The sequence below is a fragment of the Populus trichocarpa genome, chromosome 2 (assembly GCF_000002775.5).
Source record: "Populus trichocarpa isolate Nisqually-1 chromosome 2, P.trichocarpa_v4.1, whole genome shotgun sequence".
Classification (NCBI taxonomy): domain Eukaryota; kingdom Viridiplantae; phylum Streptophyta; class Magnoliopsida; order Malpighiales; family Salicaceae; genus Populus; species Populus trichocarpa.
In genome coordinates this window covers 1,945,132-1,964,728 of record NC_037286.2, presented here as the reverse complement: position 1 = coordinate 1,964,728, position 19,597 = coordinate 1,945,132, and the positions used below count along the sequence as shown (strand labels likewise).

Here is a 19,597-nt window from a genome sequence, read left to right as displayed (position 1 = left end):
AAAATATTACCCCAAGCTTTCTTCGACAGAGTCGCGCCTAGTACAGACATTTTCATCTTCATTCAAATGCGTAATTCATCGAAAATAATGATCATTTTACTCGGATTGGGGCTGTGGGGGACCGAGGAAGGAGTCCTATATGGATCAACCATATCTAGAGAGTGAGGGTCAACTTCAAGTGCCAAACTACTAAGTTACAGCTGAAGATCATGGCTGTGAGACTAATTTAACTTAGTTTAATTATTAGATAAAACAAGATAGTGAGATTCAAATTATTTATTGCTTGCTTATTAAAACTCCAATATCATATTAGAAACTTAAATCAATTCAATATTTTAACTATTATGACTGATTGTTTTTCTTAATTTCTTTTACTTTAAACCAGGTGCGGGTGATTTATGAATATGCTACAAGATCTTTCTAATCTTGGCCTAAATACAAGTGTAATTACTGAAATTCGAAATCAATATATCCAAGAGAAATGCTCAAGTCCCAAACAAAGCTTAACCATGCCACAACTCAAAAAAAGATAGATCGAAATCACCAGTGATCAGAAGTGGAAAACGTAGTGAAGACTTGGCATGCAAATCTTGCACTCATTTCTTGTAGGTCAATTCTCGCGCACCCCCCTTGTGGAACACATTAAAATATATTCTTCTTTGTCCTGTACGGACACCAGAGGCTAAACGGCCTCATCTCTTAATAATGCGGTCGATGTTTTTCATGCATATATCACTATACATCATCATGATCAAATAAAATGAGCAGTACTTTCCGACCAAAATTATTTTCAACAAGGGCAATGTCAAGACGGCAATATGAAGACGAGCGTGCTTGTAAAATGAAAATGGGTATCAAAATTAGTAAAGTGGGGTCGAATCCATGATGATCTTGGAGCATTAGCTTTTTGCAATCTGCATATCTTTATAATTTCGTAAAACAAACCATAATTTAACAAATATATATATATATAAAGAAAGCATAGGGGATTTCAGGCCTTTAGGGCCACATTAGTGATGATAATCATAATGTCCATCCCCTCAAAATCTCCCCTTTCTCAACCTCCTACTAACATGAAATGACTGAAACATACGGAAAAAAAATTTAAAAGAACTTCTTCATACACACACAAGCCATCTTAATTAATAGAGCAGTACTGCCTTTTTTTTCTTTTTCATGGGATCTTGGCTCTCCGGCCAACTGTGTGGTTAAGAGTTAAGAGGCTTTGCCGGTCAAACATTTTCTGTTGACGAGGGGAGAAGTGGCTGAGTGAGGGAGGTCTTGATGTGGGTTTGAGCCCTGCTGATTCCATGCTCAGGAGTGGACTGAATGGCAGCCTTTTCCAAAGCCAAGAACTTCTTTTCCTCACTTTTGCCCCATAGGACCAGGTACAATCCTATAATGATCAACGCTGCCCCAATGATCCTGTACACACAAAATCATAACAAACAAAAAAAGCATATCCCATCAGAAAAAAAAAATATTAAAAATCTACACACGCTCCAGTGTGATCAATTCTGTTCGTTCTCCTGTGCCCTCAGCAGCAGTTGTCTGACCTAGCTCTACCACATACCCTTGTGGCCTTGTCCTTTGGGAAGGGATAAACAAAAGAAATACCACTAAATGGAAAGAATATTTTGGTCATTTAAACTTGTCAAAGATTAGTTAAAAATCCCAAAAATTATTGTTAATCCTTATGGCTGGGGATAGACGTGGAGCCAATAGAATTCATGATTAAAAAATAATAAATAAATAATCAAGGGACCTACCCTCCTAAATAGAATTCTTCCCCTAAAGCAATGGAGGCCATAATAGCGACAACAAGAGTCTGAACAGGTTGATAAACAGCCACAAAGACAGGGCCACCTCTGTCAATGCACCATATCTGTACAGCGAAGGCAATCCCTGATGCTACCACTCCCTGCAATTTTCCAACAAAAAAAGAAGTTTCTTGCTCACTTCATTTTCAAAACACCCACCACTCTACATTATTGCGCGCATAGCCACTTTTGGATCATATCATATAACAACTAGAGAGAAGCTTACAATGTATATGGAGAAAGCTAATAAAATATAGTGTATCAATAAAGATAAAGGTGGCATTTGACTGATCAGCAACTGGGGTTCGCACATGCACAAAGACTACAACAAAGCTACCCTTTTATCTCTGATCTAAGAGTACTTGACAGGATTTTAAAGCACGCACTGGACTGGAGTGGTAGTTTTTTTTATTTTTTCTTAAAATGTCTATAAAAATATATTTTACTTGAATGTTTTATTTAGTGTCATTTTATAGTTTTAACGTTTTAATATTAAAAATAAAAATAAAATTTAAAAAAATTATTTTAATCTATTTTCAAGCAATCATCCATCCCAGACACTAAAATTCAACAAGCTATTTTTTCATAATTTAAAAAAAAAGCAAAAACAATAACCATGGAAACTTTAAATCAAGAAAAATAAATAAATATTTATGTTAGAAAGGATTTCATATTAAAAAAATAATAAAAACTGTATTTAATTAGTTATTAAAAATAAAGGTGACTAGTGAATAAATATTAAGACCCTTGATTTGATTTATGATCTGACTTGCTCTCCTTGTCATGATTAATGTTCCCCAAACAGAAAAAAACAGGAATACCTAAGTAAGTTCAAGTTAATTAAACTGGCTAATCTCATGCTGTGTATACCATAATGTTCGGTTTAGGAAATTAATTAGCTTATCAGAGCAGGAGACTGAATTATCTCAAAGAGGAATACGGGTGAGATAGATACTAACTGCATAGAGGATAGTGAAGAGTTCTCCACCAGAGTGGAAAATCCAAGCCTGTGGGTCTCTCTCCATGAAGGCAGCAATAATCAAGAACTGAATAAGCCCAAAGAAACAGGTGTAAGAGGTGACCGAGAGCCTCGCGGGGTACTTCTTCAGAACTGGTGCCTGCAACACAAGCCAACCAGACCAGGACAAGCAATGGCCAATGAGGTAGATGCAACCAAGGGTCCAGTTCTTGCCCCTGGCATCTCCAAGTGAAACAAACATAGGTGCGGGTCTGTTTAGATGCGGGGCTGGGCTGTATATGACTGGACCATTATATAGAGTGATCACTGAGGCCCCTGCTACACAGCAGATAGTTCCTAGTACTTTTGCTATTCCATCTATTCTGTTTATTCTAACTTTCTCTATCCTGCGAAATAAAAGAAAATAACACATTTCAGGAAAAGAAATTTAGGTGGCAGAGGAAAACAAAAATGCATGTTTACCCTTGCTGCAGATTTGTGTGTGTACTAAATTAAAAGTTTGATTCGATGTGAGACTAAGAGAGAGAGAGGAGAGGTAAGGAAAGGGGGCTTGCCGCAGTAGAGCTGCCATGAGAAAGGTGATGGCAGGGACAGAGTTTTGGATTGCTGATGCGAAAGTTGGAGACGTGTTTTCCAGGCCCAGCAAGTAGAATCCTTGGTTTGCTGTTATTCTGCTCATCACACAGGAAACAAAACACGAAAATGAGTTATTGTTCTCTTTTGGAATCTTGATTTTCTTCCTTTTTTTCAATTTTGAGTTATATATTGAGTCATACCCGACAAGGGCAAGGAGGAAGAACTGGACGACAAAGTTGAGAGTAAGTGCTGGCCTCTCCTTCCTGAATAAAGAAAAAAGAAGAAAGTTATATTCCTTAAACGTACACATATATAAAGGATGACTGATGAGAAAATAGGTTAGATTAATGGATATCAGTGCTGTACTTTTCTAGAAAATATGCAAAGGGAAGGAGCAGAAGCAAAGCGATGGTGTTCCTATAAACTGGGAAAACAAGCTTGCTAACTCCCATATTTAGGGCAGCCCTGGAGACCACATGGAAACCAGCATAACCAAACTGCAAGGCCAACATGGCCAAGTGCAGTTGGAATCTTTCAGGAACTGAACACCACATTCTACCTGAAGAGGCTGAACCGCCAACATCAGCCATTGTAAACCAAGACTTGAAAAAACTAGCAATAAAGGGATGGGTTGAAGAAAGACGTGAAGGGAAGCTGTGGAGAGAAAAGGATGAACTGGGGTGGTATAAATAAGTTGGAAGTGAGTGAAAGAAAAGGTAAGGTATTGTAACGTGGAAGGTAATGGCCCACAAGGGCCCATGGAAAGGGCCCACATGGGCCCTTAAAAGACGTTATGTCAACTGTTAATAGCCTTCAAATGTTTTTGATGCCCTCCCAGTCTTTTCTATTCCACCCTCCTTAGCTGACACGGCAACCTCTCTTCCACTAGCTTACTATATCTAATAGAGACTGTAGAGAGAGGGGAGGGAGATTATTATTATCTAGCAGGCGAGCTATGTTTTGGCACCATGCCATTAATGATGATAATTGTTAAGGGAGGGAAGAGCCGCCATTGATAGATAGCGCGCACGAGGGGAGGTGGGTGGTGGTGGTTACCCCATGCGTCCTCAACCCCGTGAAACCCACCATACTACCTCCACATTTACACACATTACTAGAGCTTTCCATTTATTGTATTTTTCTACATATTATTTAAAATTATTTCTAATTTATGGGTACAGGTGATTAAGACAATCATTTTTATCAAAAATAAAAAGACATGCAATTTTTTTTATCTTGTAATTGATGTTTATAGACCATATTATATAGAACAGTCTATTTTTCTATTCGATCAGGCAGACCCTTTATTTTTATTTAGAAAAATTACCTTGACCCTTTGTTGACCTTACACTATTCTCTTAGAAATTACATTTATATTCTATAGTTTTATAATTTGATAATATTTTACTTTCACGTCAAAAATAATCAACAAAAAAATTAAATTATTTACAAGATTGTCATTATATTTCAATTAATAATTAAAAAATATTAACCCTTACAATGTTAAAATTATAAAATTATCATTAAAAAACTCAATCTTTTCTAATTTTTCCAATCTTTCTCTTCCCCCACACAATTTTGTAACCAGTCTCATCTTCATCACCTTTCAAACCACAACCGAACCCAAAACACTCTCTCAACCTTCTTCTCTATTAACAACCAATGCAACAACTCCAACCACCCAAAAATTAATACAAAATCACCATGCTCAAAAAAAATTGCATACCTCATTTATTTGATAGAGGATTTAGACACTAAAATAAATTCTCAATTTCATCTAATTTATTTGATAGAGGATTTTGAAAAAATTTTGTTAATCAAGATTTTTTTTTTTGGTAATTTTCGAAGGTAAAGTGTAAAATAGAGTAACTCTAGGATGCTTAAAAAAATTTATTATTATTATTATTATATATCCACTCTTATGGAAGTCATTTGCATACTGGCGTACCAGCTTGATCAACACTTTAGGTTTATTTTTTTGTATAGATATTGGATATTTATGAACCATTTTGAAACCACAAATGATAAATAATAATAAGAAATATAAGAAAAAGTTTCAAAATAACTGATTCATTAATGTATCCTAACCCTTGATATAGAATCTAATGGTGGATTCCACAAATTAATTAATGTGATACTTAACTCATGGTTACGAATTAACCATCTAGGTGGTGGCTCAGTGGTAAAAGCTTGGGACCAAGAGGTTTGTTCCCTCTGTGGTCTCAGGTTCGAGCCATGTGGTTGCTCATATGATGGTCACTGGAGGCTTACATGGTCGTTAACTTCAGGGCCCGTGGGATTAGTCGAGGTGTGCGCAAATTGACCCGGACACCCACGTTAAAGTAAAAAAAAAAAATATTTATTTTATTATTTAACATGCCCTACTATTTCAAAATAGTCACATCAAACACATTAATCCTTTCTCAGTAGTTATGATCCGGCTCGAAACCAAGAATCCGAACGATGCCACAAGTGATTCTGAAAAAACAAGATGGCTATCCAGTAGCTAGCATAGATTGTGCAAAAGATTAATCCACGAAGAAAAGAGGAAAACTTAAGCAATTAAAATCTCCAATTTGACTTGTCAAACAATCTCCTCAGCTACTAGACCGAGATTCTTGATAGGCGAAGCCTCCTTCGAATTTAGATGCAGGTCCACCATTGTTAGAAAGAAAGGGGGGAAATGTTTATCACTTTGGGTAAAGCACCATAGTTTAGAAAAAAAGTAGCTGCCAACAGGAGGAATCCCACTTTTTTGTTCGCGATCCTTTTTATTTAATTAGTAGCTTGTACAAGATAGAATTAGGAGAATTAAAGTGTGAATTATGATTAGTTTTATAAGAAACCGATCCTGCTCTCAAGGGACCTAATGAAGTATTTCCACTAAGGTTCCCACTCTCAAAGGTTGCTCTGATGTGGGCTGTGTTCTGCGATCAACTAGCCTTGCTTTAAGAGACATGCTGCCCCCCCCCTCCATTGATCGAGACCACTATCATTCTAAAATTCAAAAGAAGAGGCCCTGCCCAGGAAGAATATATTAAGCCTTTTTCATCTTTAGAAAGTGTTTCTAGCTGACACAGAATGCTTTTATTATAAGCTCATATGTACGTATGCATAGCATATAATAATGAAAGTCGGGTCTTGCAAGAGAAGAGCTTGGTCTGACCCGGCTGGCATGAACCCGTCGGACACCACCCTGACCATTCCAGTTGTGATCTTGATTGCATTTTCCCAGCTTCATTAATTCTCTTTTGGGTCACATAAGTAGATGCCTGGCAGCTAGAGTAGATATTGCTTAAACGAGATAATCTTCAAAGCCAGTGTGTTTGCCGGTCTAGGTTCGAGTCGACTCGATCGGTTGACTCAAACTTAAATTAATTAAACACGTCACATTTTCTCTCCCTTCCATTAAAAGTAAAGGGCAAAGAATTTGACATAATAATGATACTTCTATAGTGATGTTTATTTTAATAGAAAAAGGTTAAGAAACATGGGATTTCATTTTTCTCTTTAATTAATAATTATCAACCTTTATTTGGTTTTTGGAGCAGAAAGCAAGAGATCCCAAATATTCAGAATGGTAGGGGCATAGGGCAAGGGAGAAATTAGAAAAGAGTGTAGTGGACTTTCATTTCTCCATGATTCCTCCTAGACATAGAAAAAAGTTGAAAGATCCTGCCTAAAAAAATCACAAGGGAGAATATCCGTACTTGAAGGCCATTGATTAAAGAACTTATTGATCATGGAAATTCTCTTCTTGAATAAAAATCATGCTTTAATATACCAATACTATTTTTTTTTTCCAATCAAACTAAATAAATATAGACTATTCATTGAGGAGAGTAAAGATCCATCAGAATTTTAACGTTATAATATAAATATTTGGGATTTGAAAGGAAAAAAACCCATTGATTACTTTATGGTTAGTATTTTTATTATTTTTGATAGCTTTTATAGTTGCGGTTTGAGAAAATAAAATTAAAAATTTTATAAATTATAGTTTTTTTTAATTAAAGTTTCAAGAGAGAATACTCTTTTATAAGATTTTTATGTATATTAATTAACTAATTACTTTTAAATATATAATGGGAACAAAATAAAGAATGCCCCACATAAATAAGCATAGCCTTCATGGTTAAAAAAGAAAAACTGTGCAAGAGATACCTAAGATTCTTTCTTCTTCTTCAACTTCTTCGCTAGCAACATTACATGTGCTTAGTGAGAGGTAGGGTGTGGTCCAAAATCGTATCACAGGCTAAGCTTGAAATCCCTATCCAAGAAACCATGCGGCGCTTGCTTGAACTTTCGTTAAACTTCATCATCAGAAGTTGATTAAAGATTTGTGATCAGTTTTGGCTAGCCATTGATGACCTCTACAGTCTAGCTTCCGACAAGATATTGTATAGAAAAAGACTCAGATTTATATTAGCTTACCACGGGAAATTATTGGTGTTTGTGGGCCTGTCCTTGACCTTCTTCTCTATTAGCGTAATCAACTCACCTTAAATAGTACGGACCTGCTTAATTATGAGTTCAAGCACGCACGGTTCTGATCCTTGCTGCATGTTATTATCCGTTATGATGCACATTAACTTCTTTTTTTAGGAATATTATTTCCATGTTAACTCTACTATAAGCTAAGTTTTTCAATTAGCCTTTTTAAATTTCAGTGTAATATCAAACAAAAAAATGAAAAATTGTAAAAAATGAGAGTTTATATATAGTTTGATATATTTTTGATGGAGTAATAGCACCAATAAATAATTATTCAGCGTTTTAAATAATAATATAAATCATATCTTCATGTCTAATCTAATAGTTTAAGTTTTTAAATTGAGATGGTTTTTTAATATGGTATCAGAGCTTTGTTGATCAAATAATCACGAGTTTGAATCTAACAACTCTCATTTTATTTGATAAAAATTAAACACAAAATAGTGTGAGTTTTTGTAAGTTTCAAGTCCAAAAAACTTTCACTTGAAATGGTGTGTTAGAAAAAAATATAAATTATATTTTAAAATTTCACTTAATAATTTAAATTTTTAGATCGAGAAGGTTCTTTTGACACTAGATCCATTGAATTAAAAAGGTTTTTTGACATGGAATACATAACCAAGCTCTAAGTATTGATGTCATGGAGATTATGAAGCCAATTTAATTTTATTGGTGGCTATTATCTTTAATTTTTTCTGTTAAAAAAAGAATTTGGTCCGTTATTATCAAATAAATATGATACATAGTATGTGCTTAAATTTCCATGTATCAATAAGCATTTATTCTTAAATTGTTATGCTTAGATAGTATAGAATTTGTTTCTCAACATTATCACTAAGAGTTTGAAAAATACACACACACAAACTATAAATAATGTTCTTTTTAAAAGAAAATACTAGTTTAAATATAAATAATTTATTTAAAATCTAAATAAAAAGTAATTTAGTTTCAACATCAAAATGATATTTTTTTAAAAAAATTATTTTATTTTTATATCAGCAAATTAAAATGATTCAAAAATGAAAGTTGTCGCAAAAATATAAGATGAAAGAACAATATTAGTCATGTAATTAAGTAGATTAAGAGGGGGGGGGGGTAGATATATATAAAGAAACTCAAGTTTTAAACAGCCATGATTAAGACATTAGATGAGAGCACTGAATTTCAACAAGACTGATCATGAACTAGTCGAATGAATCTGGAACCATTTCCCTCACGCCTTAACATCATGTTGAGCACTTTGTGGACAACGTGAAGCTTTGTGTTCCCATTAATCAATTTGCATGGACAACGTTGCCTTGATAATTCCGATGATTCATCAATATCAAATTGATTGCTCATGTTAAGTCACCTTCGGTGTGCCTGTTCTCTCACCATTAATTAACATTTGGTTACATTCAAGAGATCTAGAGATCATTCATTTTACACCCATCGAAAGCTTACAAAGCTGCCTCTTATCTTGCAGTCATGGGCCAGTAGCTGAATTTCTGCCCCTGCTGTGACTGGGTCGGGTCATTGCTGAATGCTACCTTACATTGGAAATTTATAATTAGGATATTATATTTAAAAATAACGTAAACTAATAAGGGCTATAGAGTATAGTTAATTATTTGAGGATGCAAAGTGTAAATATTTTCCAAAATATGCCTTCAATTGAAGGGTATATTTAAAAACTCTGTAAGTCTTGGATTAATATAAGAACATTATCTAATCCTGGGGTTGAAAAATGTGGTAAGGAAATTCAATCTATTTTTATTTTAGTTTCGCCTTGTACGTTGTGAATAAATTATTATTTAGTCTCTTTTAATTTTATAATTTCGCATGAAAATTATAAGATAGTTCCGGAGATGACTGTTTACTTTTTTTAAAGTCCAAACTGCCCTTTTAAAATTCTCTTTTGGTTTTGTTTGTAGGAGGAAAATTTGAAATTTTTAACTAGAAAATATTAGAAATCGAAGAAAAAGCTAAATTGTAACTAATAAATGTATGCCCTTCAAAGTGTTTTTTTTTTTTTTTGTTAATATTGAAATAGCTATTTTAATTCATTTGAACTTATGACTTTTGATTATTAAACTTTTAATATCATAATAAAAAATTATTTTAATCTAAAAATTAAAGTTGTTATATGAATCTCTAATAATATTTTATATTATTTTTAAAAAAATTTAAAATAAAAAACTGAGTAGATTAATGTGAAAATGTTGAACCAAATTCTAGATTTTCGATAGTTCTACTTCCAGAGGGTCTTTCGGCTTTTCTGGGAGATGTAGAGTGGGAACTCGCCTTTCCACAGTATAAAAGTTAAAACACATAATTGAACATCAATACTGAGAAGGCATGAGTGAAGAAGACAGGAGAGAGAACAGTGGAGGTACGATGTAAACTGTTAATACAGTGAAAGTGCTTTGATCGTTTTCATTTGCAAAAGCTTATGCGAGGATCCTGTCCTGTGCCCTTGATTTATTTGTTCTATAGTCCATATACAACGTCAATTCTCTAGTATTCAAACAGCATGTCACGTGCCTGAATTTCCTTGGCTGATATGATATTTGAACGATAGGCTACATGCACCTTGCGACTAATTAATGGATCAAGTTGCTAATTTAATTAACAAGTTCTCTCTCTCTCTCTCTCTCTCTCTTTCCATAATGCTATGAGAATTCAAGAGAAAATTTGGTAAACTCTGCGTGTAGTTCCTCGGACACAGACCTGATGTGCCGATAAATTCCTGAATTGCTAGTCCGAATCAAGTGCATGTTCTGATGCGGTAATTCTGGAACAATGCTGCAACATCTTTAATCCCTTTTAGTATTGGATTTTTTTTTTTTCCTTGCTGCTGCCGCTTATTCTTTTGTTGTTGTTGTTTATTCACAAAAATCTTTTAGAGAATGACTAAATTACCCTTCTAGAGAATGACTAAATTACCGGGTTTTATTTGCTTATTTTCATCCTTTTCTAAAAATAAAAAAAAATCTAGCAAATAAAAAATTTAAAAAAGAATTAAATTAAAAAAATTTAATTTCATAAATTATTTCAAATAAAAAAATAACAATTAAAATAATAAAGACTAAATCTGACAGATAAAAAAATTAAAAGATGATAAAATTAAAAATATATATTATTTCATAAATTATTTCAAATAAAATAAATACAATAAAAAAATAGGTACCAAATCTGATAGATAAAGAATTTCAATTAATAAAAAGATAATAGAAAAGAAAATAACAATCAAAAGAATGATAACTAAAAGTTCATATAAAAATCAAATTAAATCAAATTCTAAATGATAAAATTAAAGAGAAAAAAATATTTAAAACAAAATATATAATAATCAAAAGATTAAGGATCAAATTTGATATAATCAACAAATAACAAGATATTTTTGAGTTTTTCGCAACTTCTAGAAAATATTTTCTACACAAAATAAAAAGAAAATATTTTACTGAAAATTAGACTAAATTTACTTTTGATTGGAAAGTACTTTTTATTAATTAATTTTTTTAATAGTAAAAAAATACAAAAAAAATGAAAAATAATTTTTGGAAAATCACAACGAAATGAAATAAACGAGGAATTATAACCAAACCAGCTTCCATCCTTCGGAAAGATCCCTCTAGCTTTATGTGGGGTGGCTCTTTCCTGGTTTTCACACACTAGCAGATAAACGCACTAGTGATTCTTTATTGCTTTTGTTTGGCTCTTTAGGCACATAAAGTGAATCCACCCACCACGATATCCCAATCAAAGAGGTTAAGACATAGTGATATTTGGTGAAAATAGTTTCAAATGCTTTTTTCAACACCCAACATGATTAGATAGATTCGATTGATCTCAAAAATTGCGTGTGATATGGTCCATTGAATTCAAATTAATAAAGGGTTTTTGTACCCCATAGGAAAAAAACTAATAAAGGTTTAGATCAATCTTTTATGCATTGATGTCTATCGTTAAATCCCTCCTTTTTTACTGCAATTCTTTATTTGTGATTTAAGGCATCAAGAGACATCAAAATTGACTAGCTTGTTCATCTGCGTGGCTCTGTGCTGCTTTTCGGCTTCTGCTTAGCTTTACTTCTACAAATCGATAAATTTGTAAGAAAAGAAGAAAATCTTCTTAGAATGACACCTAAAGCACTAATTAAATACCATATCAACAGAACCATATGTTGGCTTTGGTTTTGTCTGCTGAACGTATGCGTCAAACATCACAAACACGACTTCAATCAAACTATCAAGATGAAATGAAACTCCAGCCAGTGCTTATGAATCTGTATCTATGCCGTATATTTAAACCAATGGTGTTACACCAGCACGCGCCAAAAGGGAGGAGAAGATGCTCTCCATAATTTTATTCCTGCTAGGAATTATGTGCACGAGTGATGATCGGATGTGGTGCTTGAAAGCCAGTTCTGAGAATACAAGGTGCTTGGAGGGGAGAGTTATGGAAGGAAAGGCAAACAACAGCTTGGGAAAGGAAAACCCACCACCCAATATGCAATATTTTTCCTTTCAAAGCCGTCAATATTATGCAACCCTATCTGTTCATCAAGATCAATCTTAGCCCACAACTCCAACAGTTGCCGGACATCAAATAGTGGAGTTGGTGGAGCAGTCAATTCCAATAGTTGCCGAACATAAGATAACATTATGGAACAAGTAAATCCCTGGGCTAAACAAAATATCAAAAGCCATAGAGACAATTTTCACAGTTCACACATATACACATGAACAAGCACAAATACAAATTCATAGCTTGTGTATTTGCTACATCAGTCAGTTCCAATAGTTGCCAGACGCCAAAGAGCGTGGGGAACAAGTAAATCCCAGGGCGAAACAAAATATCAAAATCTTCATATTGTTATATCCAATAATAACTACGAGTACACAAGCCTGGTGCAATTTGACTCGGTCTTCTAGCAAAACAAAAACACAGGAATGACAATTCAGAAAAAAAGTGTCATGCTTACCTTGTAGGGAAAACGATTTAGCATCTAAGATATATTGTGGCTTGAAACTTCGATACTATCCTCAATCAAAACCTTCTTTGACTCTTTCTCTCTCTCTTCATTTATTGCTTTTCCACTTTTGAATCCACGTTCATGGGAGTCACAAGTCTCCGTTACCATTCCCTTTAAACTGCACCATTGTGAAAATGGTCCCTTTATTGGGGTACCCCAAGCCCACCATACTATAAGAGTCCAAGTTGATGAAAGCATTCAATTGCATGCTCATTCATTTTGAGAAGATGGTATTGGAATATTTGAGCAAAAGATGCTGTGAAAATCTTCCATGGGTGACAAAGAAGATTCCTAGTTGGTCATTTTCAAGATCCTCATCACCCATCGCGTGGGTCTAAGAGGCAGAATCAGTGGGCAACACAACAGTGGCTATTCACACTAGACGAGCTCATTGAAGGCATGATATTGCGTTCAACATCCACTCAATAAGGCACTTCTATGTATTCATGAAACAATTTCAATGTCAATAAGAATTACAAGTTGGTGCACATGAGTAGTCATATCACAGCAAATCCATGCAACTAATGAGCTATTAGAGACGCAATGACCTCTACATGATCACCTGAAAAACTTATTTAGGGTTTTACTTTAAAATAAAAATGATTTATACAAGGCCTACCCTAATAGCAGCATCAAGAATAAGATATGTGGCTCTTAGATAAATTCATTGATTATTTTAATCCTTTTGAAAGAAAAATCCATGACCGATTGACATTCAAATTTGCTTGAACTTCTCTGTTTTTTCTATGATATACAATTAAAGGAAGCACCAGCTTACAAGTAGGTTACAGATGATCGTTTTAGAGTACATGTATTTCACAAATTTTACAAGCCTTCCTCATACTTTCTTACCAGATTATAGAAAAGGAGTACATGTTCTACTGCATCAATAAAAAGCCAGTCTCTCACCATTTGCTACCAAAGACACAACTCAAACTCCATTAATATACATAATCCAATATTTTCTTCACCTAATTAAAATTATGGCAATGAGATTTCCCAAGACAATCTGGTTCCATTCATTGAAAGCATTGTATGGAGATCAATATTTGGAGATATGGATGGATAAGGGGTTAGAATAATAGAAAGTTTGATGAATGACCTGATTAAATTGATGTTAACACCGCATTATCTAGAAATGCGCACAATGATGATATTCAAGAAAATTAAGACAACAGCACCTGACCTTTTCAAACTATCAATGTGCATTTTCATCTAGTGGATGACAATCATGGATGATAGAACCCTAATTATTTAGGTTCATTTCATATCATGTTGACACATCATATTTTTACACCAAAAAGAAGTCGAAACAAAGAGATGCTCAATCCTTCTTTTTATGATAAAAATATCGAACTTACCAAGGTAAATCTCAAGTTCTAAAAAATTATCAACTTAACACCAGATCAGTCTAGAGATTCATTCAAGCAGGTAGTGTATTTTATTGTTTCATACATGGTTAATTAAGGAATTTAGGGTCTTGATTTTCAATTTTTTTTTCTTCCCCTAAATGCCATGACCAAGCATTTATATGATCATATTAGGAGATTAGAATTAATACTCTTAAAAGGGTCCTTCTAGTATATGTTTCCATTGTTAATACGTTTTCCCCTAAATTCAATAGCCTGGTTCCATTTGGTTTCTCATTTCTTAGGCACGTTTAGATCAGTAAAAAAGGAAAAGCAATAATCACCAAATGGGACCGATACTATTATAAATCAAGACAAGATTCTGAATTAGTATTGTAATGCCTAGATATATAGGAAAGGATTCCCTTTGCTAAGAGAAATTTCGAGCCAAGCCTAAATGCAACAGTAAGGGCACTTACTGGGAGTCCCACAGCACAGAAGACGTCCACTTACAGACTATAGGCACAAGCCCTTGTTTGCAGCTAGCAAGCACCCTGTGTTGAATCTGCAATATTAACCATCAGGAAAGAGTGGCATAGCATGGTCAGTAATAAATATCTCAAAACGAGCTTGTAAAGTAGATGGACAAGAAATCAGATATCGTTGGTACTGACACAACTGTATCGATCATTCTTCCAACAACCTTAAAAAGAAGACATTGTTCTTATCTTGTTTCCACTGGTATTCACTTCATCACGCGTTTGATAAAGTCGATAGACGCATGAATTGCAGGGGAGTCAAGGCGTTGTAGTGGTTTTCTGGGAGTTGTAGTGGTTTCTTGCCTCTTCAGTTTCCGAGGTTGTGCAAAATAAACAAACAGTAGTGGACTAGTTTCTCCGAGGTGGACCTCAGCCTAAACCTCGCTTAAAATGCATCCATTGTGCATACCAGAGCCCGTCCATCCCGTCCTTAATTCACACAAGCCCAATTTCTAAGTTTTATGTGATTCCTTTTTGGTCGAGGAAGTTAGTTGTAAGTGATCGGTGTAGACCAGCACAAAAGCTTAAGGGACCATTGCGCCACCTCAAACTTTAGGCTTAAAAAAATACCCAATCTCCATAGGGAGATGAAAACCTAGGACTCGCAGCTAGTTGGCTGGGAGCCCTATAAGCCCACCTTATTATATTGCCTAATGTTCGTCTTCCTCGTAGTTTAGTTTTTTTTTTTTTTTTTGGATTAGATTATGTTCAGGGAAGGAAAATCATAACACAACCAAAAGAACATTTACAAGTTATCAACCTTTTATATTCTAGAATTTTACAAACTATGTTCTCGCCTCCCTGGGTTGACTAGGAAACTCCCAATTCCGAAATGGGCCTCCAGCTCCAAACTTGTGGCCTCCATTTATAAACTGCAAATCCGACTACTAATAAGTTTGCATAAGATTCAAACAACCGTTTAGTTCGTCTCAGATTGGCGAGGCTACTGTGCATTTAATAGAATTCGCTGGCCTCTATGATAATAGGCTATTAGCTGGTTCTATCACAAGGCTTAATAAAAAAAACTTTTGAGGCCCAAAATCATTTTCAGACAATTATGTTGAAAGACCTAGAAGTTCAATAAAATTACACTAGCTGTAATTATTTCGTTTAACTTCTTGCCGTGCTACGTGGCATTACCCATTTCTTTAGCATTTACTCGGTCGTCATGTTCAATCTGTCCTCCTAGTAGCTTAACAAGGCCAGACAGGGACACCCTAACTGGTTAGTGAAAAACAAATTAAGTTTTAAAGTATTTTTTATTTAGAAATATATTAAAATAAACATTTTTTATTTTTAAAAATTATTTTTAAAATACAATATGAAAACATTAAAAAAATATTATTTTAAACAACAACAAAAAATTCAAAATTTAGAAACACAGTTTCACAGCGTTCCAAACACTCTCAAAATTCACTGGAGAATCAATGTTACAGAAGATTCAGCCTAGCAGAGGCAAAAGATAATGTCATTTCTGAAAGCTTTCGATTTTAGGTTTAACACATCATGAAGAGAATGGGAAGAAGCTCTCAACAACAAATCATGCTTCTTCTATTGCTAAAGAGATGAATAAGCAGTTCAGCACTATTGTAAACAATTCATGCCGCAGGCAAACATTTTATTTCAACATACATACCATCCAAATCAACTTTTTTATGTTACTTCAGGAACGATTATGAAACCATGGACCACTGTGAAGGGTTATATTAGCCAACCCGATAAATTGTCCCTATATAAGTCTCCGCCTATTGAATTTCACAATCATGAAATTGAAGCACCATAAGCATACTCTGAAGCCCCAGTGCTTCCAAGTAGGACATTCCCACCCTCCTGCCCAACTCATTTCTTTTTCCATTTTTTGTTTTGTTTCCTCCCTTAATGGTTTGCTACTAGCTTATATCTGTCAGGGAAAAAATAGTAAAGTTTTGATGATACAAAGAGAAATGTGAAAGATTAATCAGCACCTGTATCCTCAGCAGTTTTCTTATATTCTGGTTTTAGCTCATAAGTTCCTTGGTTTGTTCCCCGCTTATTGTACACACAAAGCTCATTCAGTATCTCTTTCAAGAATTGCTGCACTCAAAAGAAAACAACAAAAAAAATTGACACGTGAATACCCTGGAACAATATTTTGCTACAATAATAAACACAGTCGATTTGACAATCATCCTTCTCAGATAAAAAAATAAATAAAAAGAAAAAACCTATCATCTATATCAGCCTGAGTAGAAAAGCATACCGCAGGTTGATCTGTTTCTTGAACAAGCTGCTTTAAGGCCCAATTTGGTTGCCTTTCAAATAACTTGAACATGATATCCTCCAATTCACCACGATCCCTCCTGGTTCTCTTCACATCTGATTGTTTAACTGGTTGTGTTTTCTTCTTATCCTGCTTGCATATAATTGATAACAAAGATTAAAGAGGTTTATTCTTAAAAGCAGAAGCATGGGTCTTTGGCTAAAAAAGGACCACCAATACTTGAGAGAAGAAGTGTGCACACAGGAAAACACTGCTCAGAAAGTATAGATGTTATCTATTCCCATTACTATGAAATGTTATTATCCATAACTCCATTTAAAGCAGATTAAACGAGAACTAATTTAGAAACATCCTAATACCAACGTATCCAATGGAGAAAGGGAATATACCTTGGAGGTAGATGAAATCAGGCCGACCATTCCAGGCATGGGCCTCATGTGCACCCCACGGTCATTATCAATCACCTTTAAAAGCAATCAAGGCAAAAGTTATGTTATATGCATGTGTTTGAAAATAGCAAAGTAAATGACAATCCAATCCTCTACCCGTATCTGCCTATTCTTGATCATAGACTTTTTCGTCCTGTCACGGCATAATTTACTATATTCCTCAATGTTTTCCTCGTGAGGCTTCATGTCAAATTTATGTTCAACTTTTCCTTCCATGGAAACCCTCCCTATAAATAATTGAAAAGATCATTAAAAAAATCAAAATCAAGAAGTAAATAACAATGGTATGAAGAAAAGTAAATATCACAGTGCAGAACATAAGATCATGGATTATATCAAAGACGTGTAGGATGCATCTGTTTGAAACATCCAATTTGAATACTCGTGATTCATGAACTACAAGTACCTTCAAGAGTGTTATGTTCATATACAATAAACATGCATAAAGCCACTTGACAACCATGATACAGGGTAATTCATGAGGAGAAGGCAAAACAATAATGCGGGCCAGGTATCAAAGCTTATTTAAAACAAAGTAAAATCTTATTCTACTCCAACTTCTATAACACTCTTTCTGGAAGCAGCAACTGCTCTTGAAGAAACCCTCGTGTTATTCCTCCAAGATGCAAAACACAGAAAGAATAGAAATCAAGCTTCAGAGAACCACTTTAACACAAGTTAATATTCAATATAATCTGATGTTTACTCAGGAATATTACGGTCCCACTTTCTAGTAAGAATTAGATCAACACGATTATTGAAAGTAACTATGATTCACAGGGCAACGTTGAAAACTGAACATGTTAAGACAATGCACAAGTCCATCACTGACAAACACTCACAAAACCTAAGTATAAGAATTTATCTTCCCCGGCCAAAACATGCAAAGAACACAGTGGTGTTTCACGATTTTTCTTCAACAATTTTATTGTACATAGAACGAGAAGTCCCTTGTTCATATTTCTGCAAATTGCAATGTTCAACAGTGGTCTTCATGTCAATGCAACACACTTGAGTTCATAATAGCAAATGACAAAAGATCATTATCGCAAGTTAAGGTAAATTACAAAGGATTCAAAAATCAACACCAGTGAAAGGGCTCGCCAATTAAAGGATCGCACAATTTTTTACGCATGAAAAAAATCATGTTCATTAAAAAGAAAAATCATCCACAAACCAGATCCTCCTCACCTTGAGGTGTCTCCGAAAAGACACCCATCGGAACAAAGTCCTTAAACATATTCAAAGAATAACTCTTCGGCACATTCCCAGTCTCAGTGCGAGCCATCTCCATAGTGAACTGATTACCATTTAAAATCATGTAAGAGGGATGAAACGTTGAATAACATATCATTCAACAACAATCAACCAAAGAAAAACTAAATATTTTAATCTAATATCGCAGTTAAAATCAACAGATCCAAGCAAAAATAGGCCGCTGAGTAAAATAAACCAGGGTTAGAAGAGTTAAGAAATAGTCACCAGTGACCATCAAATAGGCGAAACCTGATTAGGAAAGATATTTCAAAAATCAAAAGAGTTGCGTGCAAATTGAGACGAGAAAAAGTACCTGAATAGCAGAGGGATCGTCAGATTGGAGAGGATCGAGGGAGAGAACGACTTTAGCGAGCGGAGCAGAATCTGAAGAAGAGGTATGATGACTCTTCCATGACTTTGCAACCACTACTGGACACTTCATTAGCCAAACAGCTTTATCAGCCTTCGATGTTTCTAAATTACCGCTGCTGCTGCTATTTCCACCATTACTGTGATCTTCCTCCATTTCTTTGTTTTCTTTTTTCGCTTTGTTTTCTGATGTCCAGTTTTTGGAATCCAGTTTTACAGACTTTGTTTTTTTGTTTTGGAGAGTTTTTTACTGCTTTGCTTTCTAGTTTATAGTCTTTGTCTCGTCTTCTGCTCTGGAGAAAGCCTTCTCTGCGGACAGTGTTGTCTTATATACTGAGGGCTGACCCGGACAAACTATTCTCAAACCTGGCTCGAATAGGCATACGCGTCCGCTGATCATCGGAGATGCTTTTTATCTCACGGCTACTTTTTCTTCCTTGTTTGACTACTAATGCCTAGACAAAATAGCATCACATCTAGCCCAAAGA

At 34.6% G+C, this 19,597-nt stretch overlaps 2 protein-coding genes across 8 annotated transcripts; both read right to left on the bottom strand.

Moving 5' to 3' along the window:
- Nucleotides 1–904: 904 nt before the first annotated feature.
- Nucleotides 905–4,050, bottom strand: LOC7490679 (protein WALLS ARE THIN 1). Its single transcript, XM_002300699.4, has 6 exons — nt 3,742–4,050; nt 3,576–3,638; nt 3,354–3,470; nt 2,780–3,185; nt 1,770–1,921; nt 905–1,425 (listed from the first exon to the last, which is right to left on the bottom strand). The coding sequence occupies exons 1-6, from the start codon at nt 3,963–3,965 to the stop codon at nt 1,233–1,235; spliced, it is 1,155 nt and encodes a 384-aa protein (XP_002300735.1). The 5' UTR covers nt 3,966–4,050; the 3' UTR covers nt 905–1,232.
- Nucleotides 4,051–11,979: 7,929 nt separating this feature from the next.
- Nucleotides 11,980–19,472, bottom strand: LOC7479707 (transcription initiation factor IIF subunit beta). 7 transcript variants are annotated; one of them, XR_008058511.1, is made up of 8 exons: nt 19,054–19,472; nt 18,675–18,783; nt 17,580–17,710; nt 17,424–17,498; nt 17,014–17,163; nt 16,739–16,847; nt 14,715–14,800; nt 11,980–13,801 (listed from the first exon to the last, which is right to left on the bottom strand). XR_008058511.1 is itself a non-coding variant. In XM_024595463.2 (7 exons), the coding sequence occupies exons 1-7, from the start codon at nt 19,264–19,266 to the stop codon at nt 14,778–14,780; spliced, it is 810 nt and encodes a 269-aa protein (XP_024451231.1). In that variant the 5' UTR covers nt 19,267–19,472; the 3' UTR covers nt 12,494–14,777. The 7 variants fall into 7 exon arrangements, 2 of the variants coding, with proteins under 2 accessions (XP_024451231.1, XP_024451232.1); XR_002980442.2 differs by having other exon boundaries at nt 11,980–13,322; XR_002980443.2 differs by having other exon boundaries at nt 11,980–13,056.
- Between the last annotated feature and the right edge of the window lie 125 nt (nt 19,473–19,597).